General features: G+C 34.8%; 1 protein-coding gene across 1 annotated transcript in view; it reads right to left on the bottom strand.

The window, feature by feature from the left end:
* Positions 1–358: 358 nt before the first annotated feature.
* LOC120115792 (BOI-related E3 ubiquitin-protein ligase 1-like) overlaps positions 359–18,075 on the bottom strand; it is a 28,879-nt gene continuing 11,162 nt past the window's right edge. Inside the window, exon 4 of the mRNA XM_039136397.1 lies at positions 359–881. Coding sequence (XP_038992328.1) covers positions 427–881 — 455 coding nt within the window. The 3' untranslated portion in view covers positions 359–426. The remainder of the gene's footprint in view (positions 882–18,075) is intronic.

The raw sequence follows: 18,075 nt of genomic DNA, 5'->3' as shown, positions 1-18,075 counted from the left end.
ATTACGGTCAAGGAAGGATTAACACCTTTGAACCGCCCGTTCGGTACCAATTAATTTGTCGGTTGTCTTAATTGCAAAAATTAAAATTAAAATTTAAAACATCGATTCAAAAAATTACCTATGATCGATTATAATTATTACTGAGATCAATTAAGATTAATTAATAAATAATGTGAATAAGGATAATTAATGAGAGTGTCTAAGTATCAAAACTAAGGTCAATTAAGATTAATTAATAAATAATGTGAGTTTAATAACAATAATTATCTAAATTTACAAAGAAATTAATCAATTAACAAAACACACCAAAAATTTCGATCTAATTACCAATAATTTATTAATCAAACATGGATTACTATCTCATTAAAACATTCAACACCCTAATTAGCCAAATTATAACCAATCAAAACAGAACAGGGCAAGTGCCTACCAGAGTGGACCCACACGTTGCACAGAAGCAAAGTGCCTGCATGGAAGCAACAACACACTGGACTCCTTCTCCCCACACTTTCTGCACTTCATTTTACAATCCTCGACCATCGCCTCCCATGATTTTTGTTGCGGCACCACCACCACGTTGCGCCACCCTTCATCGCAGCTTCCGCGGCTTGACTCCGCATCATCAACCAAATCTGCCACGCTTCCGTGGTTGGTGTTTCGTTCCTCGTCGACGTGAGCCAAGACTTGTTCTAAATCGGTGCGTAGAGAATTGGCCGTGGCTTCATTCGTCTGCGCCAAGTCCCACCGTAGTTGGTTCTCTAAACACAGGCTTTTAACCCTTTCTTGAAGAACCCAGTTCAGTTTCCCTATTTTTTGAATCTCCTCGTCTTTCTCCATCAGTTTCTTCACGACGCCGTCTTGGATCGCTTTAAACAACATTCCTGGTGTTTTTCCATCTCAAATGTTAGAAGGAACTTAGTCGGTTTGCCTCTTCACATGTTGTCGCTTCTTTGAATTAGTGAAATGGAAAAGGTAGAGGATTCGATGACTTTGAACCGGAACTGCTTCCTCCAGAAAGACCCGTGGACAGATATGGTTTTATAAAGCAGAGAGTAAATAACACTGGCACTAAAGAATTAGTTTACTATTTCTTCACGTGCAACTCTTCGCCTTTTCCTTGGAGCCGAGTCCGGGATATTCACGTTATACGTAAGGCCACTACTGGCTTTATTGTTTGAAGTTTAAATGCCTTTCCTCATTATGTTATCAGTCAATCACGTATATCTGCAAAACTGAAAACTGAATCTGGTTGTTAAACAAAATCAAATTCCAAAGAGATTACTGCAACTATTTAACACTGGATGAAGTGAAGAACAGAAATGAGTGAATGGAAACACTCAGAGAAAGAGAGATGAAAAAAGGGGGGAGAGCAAAGGGTTTTTTCCTTCGTCTAGATTCGAGGAGTGACCTTTTTGGATCTGTATTTTGATAGTCCTCCTCAAGAAGACAAAGTACAGATGTTGGTCCCTATTCACGTGGCCCCCAACATTATTTAAAGTCAAGGCCATATTCCCACTTTCCATTTTTTGAGAGAAAAGTAAGAAAACATACGTGCCAGGTGATGATAGTGGTTTAGTGGGTATGTAGTGTGGTTGAGATAATTGTGGGTAGTGGTGACATGATGGTGGGTCTACAAAAAAATATAATAATAATAATAATAATAATAATAATAAATAAAAAATAAAAAATAAAATGTTTTTGTAGACCTGAATAAAAATGGGTGTCTACAGCTGCCCTTCTTTGTATATTTTTATGTTAATAAGAATAGGACAAAGACGAAAAAAGAAAATCAGTTTTTGTCTGGTCCTCTCAAATGTGATTGGGCTTCCTGGAATTGAGCTTTGTTTTCTTCTCGGTTTAAAGATTTCGGCTTGAAAATTCTTCTAGAAAGTAGTTCCTCGCTGTCATCGAGCTGAAATCGAACTCGTCAGTTTTTGTTGACAGATAGCCCTTCTTGCCTTGAGTTATGCTGTAAATTTGATTTGCCTCTGAGTTGAATGTAATCGAACTCGAAGGTCTTTATTATTGCCTTGAGCTATGCTGCAAATGATGCGCCTTTGAGCTAAATGAAATTGAGCTCTAAGGTCTTTGGTAGATAACCCTTCTAACCTTGAGTTGTGCTGCAAATGATGTGCGCACAAAGCTGAGTGTAGTCGAACTCGAAGGTCTTTGTGTTTCAAGAGAAACATTTTCAAAGGTTTTTTTTTTGTGTTTCAAGAGAAACATTTTCAAAGGTTTTTTTGTGTTTCTAGACAAACTATTTCAAAGGTTTTTCGTGTTTCAAGAGAAACGATTTCAAAGGTTTTTTGTGTTTCAAGAGAAATTGTCTTCGGGGAGGCAAAATTTTGTTTCAAGAGAAACATATTCAAAGGTTGGTGTTTCAAGAGAAACTGTCTCAAGAGAGACAAAATTTGTTTCAAGAGAAACTGTCTCAAGAGAGAAAAAACTTAGTTCTAAAAGAAACTGTCTCAAGGGAGGTGAAATTTGTTTCAAGGAAAACATATTCAAAGATTTTGTTTCAAGGGAAACTGTCTCAAGAGAGACAAAATTTGTTTCAAGGGAAATTGTCTCAAGAGAGACAAAATTTGTGTCAAGGGAAACTGTCTCAAGAGAGACAAAATTTGTTTTGAGAGAATCTGTCTCAAGAGAGACAAAACTTTGTTTTGAGTAAATTAGTCGCAAGCGAGACGACCCCTTGTTTCGAGAGAAACAATCTCAAAGGCGATCGATAATCTGCTTGTTCATGCATGTTAAAGAATCACTTCATCGGGCACGATATCCTTCTTCGTGAAGTTGAAATCGTGGATGGCCCCTTTGTTGTGAATTTGAGCCTTGAATTGGATATCTTTCGTCGTGAAGTTGAAATCCAATGAATGTTGCTAGTGAGCACGATTCCCTTCGTCGTGAAATTGAAACTGTGGATGGCCCATTCATTGTGAAGTTGAACCTTGAATTGGATATCCTTCGTCATGAAGTTGAAATCCAATGAATGTTGCTGGTGAGCACGTTTCCCTTCGTCGTGAAGTTGAAACCGTGGATGGCCCCTTCGTTATGAAGTTGAGCTTTGAATTGAATATCCTTCGTCGTGAAGTTAAAATCCAAGCTTGTATTGTTTTGTGTCCAATATCCTTCGCCGTGAAGTTGAAATTGGCTCTGAATGAAACTGGGAAGCCCCTTCATCATGAAGTTGAGCTTTGAATTGGATATCATTCGTCGTGAAGTTGAAATCCAATCTTGTGTAGATGGGCATGATATCCTTCGCTGTTAAGTTGAAATCGTGGATCTGTGGGCACGATATCCTCCATTGTGGAGTTGAAATCGTGGATGGCCCCTTCGTCATGAAGTTGAGCCTTAACTTGAATATCCTTCATCGTGAAGTTGAAATCTAAGTATTGTATGTTGCCTTGAGTTGGATATCCTTTATCATGAAGTTGAGATTCAATCTCAAGAAAGTTGGTTTTGAGTGGAGTTGAAATCTTGTTTCAAACAAATTGTGTTGCTTTGAGTTCAATATCTTTCGCTATGAAGTTGAAATTGACTCTGAACGATACTCAGAAAGTTGTTTTGTCATCAGACAGTCACCCCTTCGCTGTGAGGTCGAGCAACCACCATCAGCTTTTGAATGTGTTTTTGAATCGAGTATCTTTCGTTTTGCAGTTGAAACTTGACTCAAAAAATTGTAAAATATTATGTACGCTAAAATGATCAATGTGATGCTCTTAAGTATGTCTAAGATGCATGCAACATGAATTAATCTTAGACAGAATCTTGTGCTTTGCCTGCCGATCTTGATCCTTGGAATCGATCATGCCCCATTTTCTTTTCAGGATGTCGACAATGTCACAAGTTCTATCTGGTCGCTCGAACTGATTGTTTTCAAGAGCATTGTTTGTTCTTTCTTTAATGGAGGCAAAATCAACCTCAACAGCTTCCAAGACTTTTCACATTTGAGACAGTCCTGTTTGAAAATGTTTTTTCTCCTTTATCTTATTTTAGAAGGGAAGAAAAAAGATATAAAAATGTAATAATTTTGTAAAACGTTGTCCCTTAATCCAGGTTCGCAATCAAATCAAATCAAATCATAAACATGAGTTTAAAGAATATCAAAAGAATCAATAGCTCTTTATCGCTCTCAGAGTTATAACTCTTTGACAAATGTCCAAAATTGATGAGTTGGTTTCAGGTTGACTTTATATTTTCTAAGGTTTTGGCCACCAAAATGTTGTTTCTTTCTCGTTCCTTTCGAATATCACAAAATGCCCCTATTTCTTGGCTTGACATTTTAATCAGATGCGGACAAAATGACGCAATTAGCATAATCAATTACTAGACCCTCTATTTCTCTTCTCTGAAATCTTCCATTTGTTCAAGTTTTGTAAGCTCCTCTAACAAAGGTAGTGCAGAAATATTGGTCAAAAAATGAAACTCTTGAGTGCTCGTGTGAAATTGACTATAACAGGTATTTCTTAACTCCCTTAGTCCATCATTACCGAAAAATTTCTCGCATTTAATTTGCCGTTATCTGGCTAGCTGAATCCATAAAGCCAGGGCGTTTAACCAATTGCTTTAGAGAGATAGCTTAACATTATAATAACTTTTATCAAGTTAACTAAAGGGTTCATCTCATCACAAAGTCTTCGACCGGACAATAGCAGTGGAGCAAACACCGAATTGCCAAGTGTTCGAGCAATGTCATGATTTGAACGTAATCTATTCATAAAGCCAAGGCTTTCAAGTTTCATCTATAACCAATTGCCTTAGTGGTATAGCTCAGCTTTATGGATTTAATTTCTTAAGATTGTCAAGAAGAACCTGTTATAGTCTAGGTGTTGTTGAAAGTCAAGGAATCTCATCTTTAGAGTTTAATTTCCCAGACAACTGACCTAAACTAGATTTGATTTCTCGACTATTCCATCTGTGAAGATCATTATCATCACTGAACGTCTTAAACAAAAAGTATAATAATGTCATATGCAAAATATGCCTCATGTTGTCCATACCTATGCACAACTAAATGCCAAGCCTCTTGTTTATACCTTGATGAGAGGAGAAGGTTATATCGGTTCTTATAAGGGAAATATATGGTGTTCGGGCTTTTCGGGGTAAAGTCCTTGTTTTGTCACTTTGTCAAAGATTTGTAATTCTGAATCAATTACAGAGTTTTTTTAATTCAGCTGATATTCAAAGAATTTCAAGTTGTAAATTTGATTTAATGCTTAGCGTAAATTCATTGAAATATCATCATAAAAAGAAATATGTCAAAGTTCAAAAGTAGGTTTCAAAAAGATATATGAGAAAGTTAAAAATAAAAATAAAAAAGCAAGTCCAAAAAGGATGCTGCAAAATTGAATAAATCCTCATTGGGATGCCCCATTAGCTGGATTAGGGCCTTCTTCTGCACTTGATCCCTATTTCTCGACCGTTTTATTTGTAGGGCTCCTTTTGATGTACCTTCAGACGCACAAATTTATGTTTCAGGAATTTCCTTACTTTCATTGTAACACCCCCAACCCGTATCCGACCCGGATACGAGTCCGAAGTGTCACATTGACTTTTCAAACATTTATTCGTATAAAATAGTGAGTAATTTAAAAACTTTGATAACATTTAACTTATTCAAAACGTTTACAAAACATATCAAAGTTCATACAATTTATATCTTTAGACTACATGCCAACTACACTCTATATACAGTACCTATATTTTCTGATCTGACATTTGGTAAGGAAAACTAACCTGTCTTGCTCCGCATTACTCTTTACTCTTCTCGAAACCTACGTGTGAAACAATCACACGCTAAGTCGAAGACTTAGTGAGGCATAACAACTTATAATGCACTTTATAACATATATCAATACATGCATGTTCTGTTCTATCATGTTATACCTATTCCATGCATTCTTCGTATCATATAAAATCATATCAGATTAATTACAGTAAATACATACATACACATAATTCATCATTAACAATTTATCATGTAATCACATACTTTTATGGTTAACCTTTTCAATCAAACACTATACACACACAACATCATATCATTTCTATAACATTATCATACCACTAACATATATTTGTTCATATATCTGGATTAGCCCATGTACATATGTGAGAACTATCGATATGTGAGTCTATAGAGGTTGTGCACTAATGCTGTCACCACAGCTCGTATAATTGCACCGAAGTGCCGCGTAGAATTGCACCGTAGTGCCATATAATAATGTCCATAAGGACCACATATTATTCCTTAAGAATCATATACATATACTATGGATCAAGTATGTGTATTTCAAGACTTCACACATGTTCCACAGAATATATATATATCCCGAAGGACCGCGTAGAATTGTACCGTAGTGCCATATAATAATGTCCATAAGGACCACATATTATTCCTTAAGAATCATATACATATACTAGGGATCAAGTATGTGTCTTTCAAGACTTCACACATGTTCCAAAGAATATACATATGTCCCGAAGGACCGCGTAGACCCTCGACTCTTGGCATGCCAACTATACCCCTAGCTCTCATGACACATAACATGGGCGTTATCATTTATTTCATTTCAAATATTCACATAAACTTGTAATTCACTTTCACATATCACGTATCACATAGCTTATTTTCATATTATCACATAGTCACATAGTTCACTTACACGTAGATCATTTCCATATAATTCACATGTCACATATATCATTTTTCATATAATTTCTATCATTTCTCACCCAATCACATTTATTCATGTAAACATACTTATATCTTGTTCACATAAGATCATATACTTCATATAACATATAGAAACACCTAGAACACTTTCACGTAGCTTATATCAATTTTCAGAGTCCTTTCATATATACATATATATATATATATATAATAACAGATATCATATTATCTACCTTATGCTCCATTTCTTTGTATTCCCTTTTCATATCAGCATACATTTAAATATTCTTATATGTCCTATCAATATCCTATAAACTTACTCATATTCTCATATATCATATTTTAATATAATTTGTATAGTAATACTCTATAATTGTATCATATAATAATTTTACCCAAGTACTCCTTTATAAAGTTTATATTACATGTTCAATTAGTCTCATGCTATCTTATAAATAATTTCCATTTATTTTATATCATTTTCTTTTTCCACTCACATAAACCATCTATTTATTTAGTTCAATTTCTCATGACTTCCACAATACTCTTTAATAAAACTTTGTAGCTCTTCACTATAATACATAAACCATAGTTTCCTTTAATTTATCAATCTTCCCTATATTACTTATGTATCCTTATTTATGCCTTTGAATTCATACCATTCTCTTAGAATCTCCTAACATTTCTCGTATAATCACTTATACCATATCATATAACTTATACTTGATTATCTTATTCTCTCATGTTCATTTCATTTCTTATGACTCTATCATATAACTTATCTCATGTTCTTCCATTATTACATATTAAAGTCTTACATACATCATATAGCATATACAAAGCATATCATTATCTTTATTCATGCATACATACAATCAATGTAATACAGATAATCACATATAATTATAACCACACATAATCATGTCCATGACTTCATGCATATTACTCTAGGAAATAGACTCATCGCAAGTCTTATTTCCATTAAACACTACATATCACTAGTATGCACTCACCTTGGCCTCACTAGTCAATTTCAATCTCTTATCTTTCCCTTGATCGATCTTACATGCCAAATGTTCCGGAATTGCTTTACGCGCAGAATCTACATAAATGTACATTTTGAGGCAATTATTAGATACCTACACCTTGTAATTGGATACTAGCAACTTAAACGAACTTATTAAACCAATATTCCCATTTTTCCTTTAGGGGGAATCGGTTCCCTACTAAGGGGGTATTGATTCCCTCATGACATTCTGGAAATTTTGTTCGTTTGAAGGGGTATCGGTTCCCCTTGAATGGGTACCGATTCCCCTTGCCCAGAAATCATATTTTCAACCCGAAAATTACTTCATTTCCTCTCAAACACTTCATATATCATCCCCTTTTCATTCTTAACTCTAGTACACATACCTAAACCAATCTATATTCATTTATTTCATCTTAAACCTCAAAATCCTATCTTCCATATGAGATTCAAGAATCATACCAAATTTTCAATGTGTTCTAATTCCAATTCTAACACTTCATACTTCTTAATTAGATTGATGACAAGTCAAATTCATCCATAAAACTTCAACAACCATACCATATCAAAATTTCATCTTAAAACTCATATTACAAATTCCTTCTTAATTCCTTTATCTTATTGTTTAAATCCCATATAAGCTTTCCTTAAGCTTATTTAATACCCAAAGAATCAAAACTACGCTTAAAACTCAAGAATTAACCAACTGAAATTAAACTTACCTTTGCCATGGAGCATACGGGAAGAGAGGAGGAAGGAAATGACCCAGCTCCAGAACTTTCTTTTCTTCTCACCCTTCCCACGTTTATATCACCTTTAAAAGAAAGATAAAAAATCTTCTGGTCAAATGACCATTTAACCCTTAATTTCCTTTAATAATTACTAATTAACCTTCATCATATATATATCCAATAATCATTGAACTATTTCATTCTTATACTTTAGTCACCAAATTCTGAAACTTTACAATTTGGTCACTAACCCGGTATTGAGGATGTTACAAATCTCCCCTCCTTATAAGAAAATTCGTCCTCGAATTTTCACTGCACATCTTAATAAGAACATATCTTCTAATGTTCTTATGTTGCTTCCCTGACTTATTCTTTCTTGTCATCATCAGAAACTTACTTTTTAATCCTTTAGTTTTCCGACTATCTTTTTCGTTTATACATTCATCCCCTGTTGCTTATCATATAAACAATAACCAGTAATACCAATTCATTGTTGTCTTTTCTCTTATTCGATTATGCATCTTTCCTTTGACCTTTTTAAAAATTCAATATAATGTCACTCATCACGTTGACAGTAACATCCATCTCTATATCATAAATCCATCTATTTCTTCATAACTCTCTAATTACCTTATAACCATACCAAACTTGTATTTCGTCATCATTTGACCAAAACACAACTTTAAATCTTCTTCAATGTGATTAAACATATACTTTAAGGAGTCAAACAATATTTTCACATCACCTTGCACACTTGTCTTATTTCTATATCAAAATTGTCCTCTGTACTTCCATATTTATCGTATCTGATCCTTTAAATCAATCCCTTTCATTTCTTTATTCCTTCTTCCTTATACATAAATCATGTATTTCCTTTCATATTCACATACTCTTGTCTTATCACTTATACTCATCTTTATGTACCAATCTTCATTGCATCCTCATTACTCTAATAACCCATTTCTTATACATAACTTCATTCTTTATCATTTCTTATACTTGTATTTTCCTTCCTGAAGGTTCCATGCAAATACTTATCTCTGTTTCTACATCATAGCTATCTACTCAGAATATAAAACTATATTCAAATTCACATCATAATCAATTAACTCCACTTTATCTTTCCTCCAATCTTATAACTCTAGCACCTTTACTCTGACAGCTAGATAATAACTTTTGTTCAATCTAGGGCACAAGCCCTATTATACCAATCATATACATCCTTTCCAATCTAAATTATCTCAAAATTCGCTTACTCAACTTATCAATTTCACCTCTATTCTCATACATCCTGAAATTTCTTTTGCTCAAACTCAACATTCTGACTTCCTGTGTCCTATAATCTGATCATCGATATACACATTCTCAAACTCTTCTTATCAATCCTCAGCTTTACTTAAATATACAAATTCTTACTTCCTTTTCCTTTACTATACCACATTACTATGATCCAAGTATGCAACTATATCCAGATCCATTGCAGATCTGGTTATCATATCCTGACAATATCTTATAATCTTATAATTCCAGTACATTTTTATCACATACTCTAGTTAGCCAATGCTAACTCTTTTCATCTTAACTGCAAACCCTTATCATAAACATACTCTTGTTTATGCGCAATACTATCACTTCGTTTCAAACTCATAAGCTCTGACTTTATACATCTTATACACTTGTCACTGATGCACTTATCCTTGAGTTCTTCTATACGTACTCATCACGTCCTTAGATCTTTTTAACCTTCTTATGGTGACACATGTTCACCATATTCTATCTTATCCACATAATAACAAAACTACTCTATATCGTGTTTCCGATTCTAAACGATGAAAACTTTCTATCATTATTCAGATATGATTTCAGCTTTCTGAAATCAACTTTTGATCTTACTAGGCATTTCCTGAGGTGTCCGCTCTTCATCCTGCCTGGCCAGGGCAGGTGAATAGCTATCACAATCAGGAATATCACCTTTCACTTACTTCGAAATTATCACGATCGGATTTCTACTGTATTAAATTATTCTTATTTTATTAGCAAGACAACATATTCCTTACACTATCAGATAAGAAATTTTTTTTTTCAATCTATGTTGGCATGTACACCTTTTATGACACTTTGGACTTCAGTTTATGCCGAGAATCGGCTAAACCATAGCTCTGATACCATTAAATGTAACACCCCAACCCGTATCCGACCCGGATACGAGTCCGAAGTGTCACATTGACTTTTCAAACATTTATTCGTATAAAATAGTGAGTAATTTAAAAACTTTGATAACATTTAACTTATTCAAAACGTTTACAAAACATATCAAAGTTCATACAATTTATATCTTTAGACTACATGCCAACTACACTCTATATACAGTACCTATATTTTCTGATCTGACATTTGGTAAGGAAAACTGACCTGTCTTGCTCCGCATTACTCTTTACTCTTCTCGAAACCTACGTGTGAAACAATCACACGCTAAGTCGAAGACTTAGTGAGGCATAACAACTTATAATGCACTTTATAACATATATCAATACATGCATATTCTGTTCTATCATGTTATACCTATTCCATGCATTCTTCGTATCATATAAAATCATATCAGATTAATTACAGTAAATACATACATACACATAATTCATCATTAACAGTTTATCATGTAATCACATACTTTTATGGTTAACCTTTTCAATCAAACACTATACACACACAACATCATATCATTTCTATAACATTTATCATACCACTAACATATATTTGTTCATATCTCTGGATTAGCCCATGTACATATGTGAGAACTATCGATATGTGAGTCTATAGAGGTTGTGCACTAATGCTGTCACCACAGCTCGTATAATTGCACCGAAGTGCCGCGTAGAATTACACCGTAGTGCCATATAATAATGTCCATAAGGACCACATATTATTCCTTAAGAATCATATACATATACTAGGGATCAAGTATGTGTCTTTCAAGACTTCACACATGTTCCACAGAATATATATATATCCCGAAGGACCGCGTAGAATTGCACCGTAGTGCCATATAATAATGTCCATAAGGACCACATATTATTCCTTAAGAATCATATACATATACTAGGGATCAAGTATGTGTCTTTCAAGACTTCACACATGTTCCAAAGAATATACATATGTCCCGAAGGACCGGGTAGACCCTCGACTCTTGGCATGCCAACTATACCCCTAGCTCTCATGACACATAACATGGGCGTTATCATTTATTTCATTTCAAATATTCACATAAACTTGTAATTCACTTTCACATATCACGTATCACATAGCTTATTTTCATATTATCACATAGTCACATAGTTCACTTACACGTAGATCATTTCCATATAATTCACATGTCACATATATCATGTTTTCATATAATTTCTATCATTTCTCACCCAATCACATTTATTCATGTAAACATACTTATCATATCTTGTTCACATAAGATCATATACTTCATATAACATATAGAAACACCTAGAACACTTTCACGTAGCTTATATCAATTTTCAGAGTCCTTTCATATTACCTGATGACATATATCATATATATATATAATAACAGATATCATATTATCTACCTTATGCTCCATTTCTTTGTATTCCCTTTTTCATATCAGCATACATTTAAATATTCTTATATGTCCTATCAATATCCTATAAACTTACTCATATTCTCATATATCATATTTTAATATAATTTGTATAGTAATACTCTATAATTGTATCATATAATAATTTTACCCAAGTACTCCTTTATAAAGTTTATATTACATGTTCAATTAGTCTCATGCTATCTTATAAATAATTTCCATTTATTTTATATCATTTTCTTTTTCCACTCACATAAACCATCTATTTATTTAGTTCAATTTCTCATGACTTCCACAATACTCTTTAATAAAACTTTGTAGCTCTTCACTATAATACATAAACCATAGTTTCTTTTAATTTATCAATCTTCCCTATATTACTTATGTATCCTTATTTATGCCTTTGAATTCATACTATTCTCTTAGAATCTCCTAACATTTCTCGTATAATCACTTATACCATATCATATAACTTATACTTGATTATCTTATTCTCTCATGTTCATTTCATTTCTTATGACTCTATCATATAACTTATCTCATGTTCTTCCATTATTACATATTAAAGTCTTACATACATCATATAGCATATACAAAGCATATCATTATCTTTAGTCATGCATACATACAATCAATGTAATACAGATAATCACATATAATTATAACCACACATAATCATGTCCATGACTTCATGCATATTACTCTAGGAAATAGACTCATCGCAAGTCTTATTTCCATTAAACACTACATATCACTAGTATACACTCACCTTGGCCTCACTAGTCAATTTCAATCTCTTATCTTTCCCTTGATCGATCTTACTTGCCAAATATTCCGGAATTGCTTTGCGCACAGAATCTACATAAATGTACATTTTGAGGTAATTATTAGATACCTACACCTTGTAATTGGATACTAGCAACTTAAACGAACTTATTAAACCAATATTCCCATTTTTCCTTTAGGGGGAATCGGTTCCCTACTAAGGGCGTATCGATTCCCTCATGACATTCTGGAAATTTTGTTCGTTTGAAGGGGTATCGGTTCCCCTTGAATGGGTACCGATTCCCCTTGCCCAGAAATCATATTTTCAACCCGAAAATTACTTCATTTCCTCTCAAACACTTCATATATCATCCCCTTTTCATTCTTAACTCTAGTACACATACTTAAACCAATCTATATTCATTTATTTCATCTTAAACCTCAAAATCCTATCTTCCATATGAGATTCAAGAATCATACCAAATTTTCAATGTGTTCTAATTCCAATTCTAACACTTCATACTTCTTAATTAGATTGATTACAAGTCAAATTCATCCATAAAACTTCAATAACCATACCATATCAAAATTTCATCTTAAAACTCATATTACAAATTCCTTCTTAATTCCTTTATCTTATTGTTTAAATCCCATATAAGCTTTCCTTAAGCTTATTTAATACCCAAAGAATCAAAACTAAGCTTAAAACTCAAGAATTAACCAACTGAAATTAAACTTACCTTTGCCATGGAGCATACGGGAAGAGAGGAGGAAGGAAATGACCCAGCTCCAGAACTTTCTTTTCTTCTCACCCTTCCCACGTTTATATCACCTTTAAAAGAAAGATAAAAAAATCTTCTGGTCAAATGACCATTTAACCCTTAATTTCCTTTAATAATTACTAATTAACCTTCATCATATATATATCCAATAATCATTGAACTATTTCATTCTTATACTTTAGTCACCAAATTCTGAAACTTTACAATTTGGTCACTAACCCGGTATTGAGGATGTTACATTCATCATTTTTTATGAGACATCTCTTGTAAATTAATGTAATGAAAAAAAGAAAAAGAAGAGAAAAGATAAAAAATAATGCGAAATATGCAAGAATGCATGATGCATGAAACGTTCGAGGCATTGAGCCAAAAAATGTATCTGTTATTATAAATAATCCTTATTGGGGATAAAAGTGTTACGTCTAAAGAGACAAAACATTTTTATGATATAGATCTCGGATAACCTCTGACAGGTTGATTCATCTTACGCCTTTTCGCTGTCACCGGTTGAATGCTCTATCGAACCGTTCCAGCTTCTCTGGCTAAACTGTGCAAGTGGTGAGCTGCTTGCTCCAAAAAGTCTCGAATGACTGCATCTCCGTCTTTCACTCTCTGTTGAGCCTATTCCTAACGACAACACCATTGGAGCCTTCCATCGATAAGAACTATCCAAAGTTTAGCCGTTTGTTTCTTGAATTTGTCAATAATTGCCTCCAGCTCAGCTAGGGTTTCGCCATCTTGTTCTTGCTGTCTTTGAAGGGACTTCCTAGGTCAGTAATATTTTTCTTGAATTTGGACCTGAATCGGGTCATCCGGGCTACGGGTCTTGTTGTTGGAGTGTTGGGTTACTTGTAACTTGGGCTTTAGTACTGGGCTTCGGTTGTAATCTGGTTTTGGTCTTGGGGCTTCATATTGGTCTTGTAATAGTATTGGGCTCTAAATTAGGGCCTGCAAAAGGTAAATAATAATAGTAACGATAATAATAACTAATAATAGTAATAATAATAATAATAATAAGATAATAAAATAAAATAAAACAAAAAAAACCAGACAAAAACGGGTGTCTACAGTTGTTCCTCTATGCACATTCTTATGATAACAAGAATAGGGAAAAGATGACAAGACAACACGTTTTTGTATGGTTCTCCTTTTTGCTTAGAAATTGGATATGTTTGCTGTTTAGGATGACACTACTCATACGCGATGAAGAGTTCTGGTCGTTTTTAGCTAAATTTAGGTGATAACACGATTCCTACGTGATGAGGAAGTTTGACTATCTAAGGGTGATACAGATCTTACGTGATTAGGAGTTCTGGTCAATAGATGACATGGTTCCTACATGATGAGGACGACATACCATCTTTAGGAATGATAACACGATTCCTACGTGATGAGGATGGCTGGTTATCTATGGGTGACACGACTCCTACGTGATGAGGAGATCTTGTCGGTGGATGACATGGTTCCTACGTGATGAGGACGGCAGACCATCTTTAGGAATGATAAGACTATTCCTACGTGATGAGGACGACTAATTATCTATGGGTGACACGGCTCATACGTGATGAGGAGATCTAGTCGGTGGATGTCCACTCTGTGTGAGTACTAAATATGAGTGTAGATATATGTGCAAGTATACACAATCTAACAAGTAATACAATGATAAGTGAGTATTGTCTCTACAGGGATTGGAGAAAATTTAACAAGTTTGTCAAAGCGCTTTACTTTGTCACCTAAGTAAAGTTAATGATGGTATGTACAAAAGATAATGTTGTGGCAAATTGAGATGTATGTTGTGGAAGTGGAATGATAGAAGTATGGTAGCAAATGGATATGTCGTGGCAAAATGGATGGAAATGTCGTGGCAAATTTAATTGTGTTAAGTGCAAACAATTGGAAATGTCAAGGAAAAATGAAATGTAAATATACGATTTGATTAATATGACTTTGTCTTTCTCATACGACAAGCTGCTACGGGAATGAGTGATAAGGAGTCACTAAGGAAAATCTAAGCCTACTTCTCAGAATAGTCTTTCTTCTATGCCTAGTCTGCCCGACAGAGTCTACTAAGGTACCCTATGCTATCTCTAGTAAGGGACTCGACAGATTAAAGATGCCCTGGAAAAACCGATTGGCGTAAACCCCTGCAGTGATCCTATTGGTCCAGATAATAGGATATGTCTCAGTAATACCTTTTTACGGCAGCTTTAACATCTAACCTATCGTTTACGCACAACTCCTTTTAGTCGAATGAAATCCTAGCCTTATCTCTAAGGTGGATTAGGCCTAGTTATTATCTAGAACCCCTTGCTTATGTGGTTCCTCCCTAGTTTCTCTCGAACACTAAGGATGTATTACCTAGGTATTTTCTCAAACCTTAAGAATCTCCTAAGGAATGTATACTCTCGTAGCTCCTACAACCTTAAGATATTAAGTTTCATAAACAAAACAAATTATAGAATATAAAAACAACCATTCATTGAAATAACACTTAAACATCCAAAATGAACTCCCACCAAATAGGATTAGTTCATGGTGGGGTTCGAAATAAACAAGCACAAAGCAAGTTTTATCTGTTCCTTACAACCCAAGTGATAAAATATTAAAGCAAATAACAAAGCGAAGGAGGAAAAGCCTTCGACATGTACTGCCGGAGCTTCCCTCGACCACCACGAACTGCCCCCAGTGAACTGGCTCCTTTCGGATGCCTAGAACGCCACTCCCTCAGGCTTGTCAAGGAGAAATGCCACAGTAATTAGGATTGACGAAGAAAGGTGAAACCTTCTCTCTCTAAATGTTTAAGCTCAAAACAGTGTGGAACCAAAGTCTTCTTTATTGTGGCTTCATCCTCTATTTATAGGGGAAAATTAACCCTAGGACTTGGTGTTGAAGTTCCTAGGATACCCCAAACTATCGTTAAATTACTTAGGGATCGGGTAGAACTGGCTATGATCCAACCTGGGTTGTTAGCTGAGTACCTGGCCTAATCCCGTTGCAGAAGCTCAAGGATAGATAGGATCTGCAGAGCAGGCAGCGCGGCCAGCAGGATCGGCTGTAGCAGCATCGATCCCTCCAGGCGGATCTTCGAGGAAGATTTCTCAGGTAGAGGTCACGTGAAAGTATGGGACAACTGGCTTCAAAAATATCTTCTTTCACTTTGTTGTTCTCAAAATGCTAATCTAACTCGGCATTTTCATTCTGCTCAGCAGTCTCCTTATGTCACGACATTTCCTTTCCTCTTTTCCTTGCTCTCAATTCCTGTACATAATTAGACAAGCACCTTTCCCATAAGGCAGCACTGATGACAAATTAAAATGCCACGGCATATCAAATTCCACCACAAGCAACTATATGCTCCTATATGCATCTACATGGTCCTAAATGAGCTCTTAGACATTCAATAACTTAAGTGAAAAGGTCCCAAAATATGACCTTTTTACGGAGTTATCACACCCCCAAACATAAGCTATTGCTTGTCCTCAAGCAGTGGATAGTATTAAGCAAAACAAAAATTCCATGACAAATTCAGAAACAAAATAGTTATATGGGATAAAATTTCAGCCCTCAGCACATTTGGCTTCAACATGCTAGACTTAAGTCGAGAAATCAAGTACTGTCCCCTAGGGTAAGATTCTTTGTGTGGGTGTGTGCGTGTTTGTATTCAGTCTATGCTTAACAAACCTAAAAATTTTCTAAGCAAGCTTTTTTAAATTTCCATTACATTTACAAATGTTTGCTCTCACCTTATTTTCTTTTCTTTCATTAATTCTGCTACGAGAGGAGTTAGCCCATCACTCTAGGTGAAAGGGAGCATACCTTCCACCCCCGAGTTAGTTAGGTAGAGTCATCCCGTGACTACTTTCATTCACTCATAAGCCATGGCATAGCGGAGTGTCCCTCTACAGATACGCCGAGGCATTTATTTATAACTTCACTCATTCATTTTTATTTTTTTTCATCAATTTTTTTATGTGGAGTTTTTATCATTCACAGTTTTATGCCACAACATTTAAGAATTCTTATAAAAAAATTCTAAGTTTCTTAAGCATGGAAAGCATACAATCGTGTATTCAGGAGTTTCAAAGAAGCAAGTCCTAGAGTTGGTTCTATCATCCTCAACCAGTCACGTACATTCTATCCTAGTCATCAAGAATTCATCATCATCGGGCATCCTTAACTAATTCCAGAAAACTATTCAAACACTTACTAATGTCATGGCATATTTAATTTACTAATACTAGCATGCAATGTGTTGAAAACCCTACCTCCCCCAAACTTAAGAGAAGCATTGTCCTCAATGCTTACTAAAACTAAGGAAAATGAAACTACATGCTATGAAATGCAATACAATGAAAGGTACCTCAACTTCATACTTATGGTGGTGCGGCGGTGGTGCGGCGGTCGTGCGACGTGTGCACTTTCACAGTTGTGTGGGGCTGGAGTGTTTCGAGTCAGATGCTGGCGCAGTAGGGGGAGTACTGGGG

Source organism: Hibiscus syriacus, unplaced genomic scaffold, assembly GCF_006381635.1.
Source record: "Hibiscus syriacus cultivar Baekdansim isolate YM2019G1 unplaced genomic scaffold, ASM638163v2 tig00110271_pilon, whole genome shotgun sequence".
Taxonomy (NCBI): Eukaryota; Viridiplantae; Streptophyta; class Magnoliopsida; order Malvales; family Malvaceae; genus Hibiscus; species Hibiscus syriacus.
The sequence above is the reverse complement of the archived record's forward strand: the minus strand, read 5'-3'. Positions and strand labels throughout refer to the sequence as shown.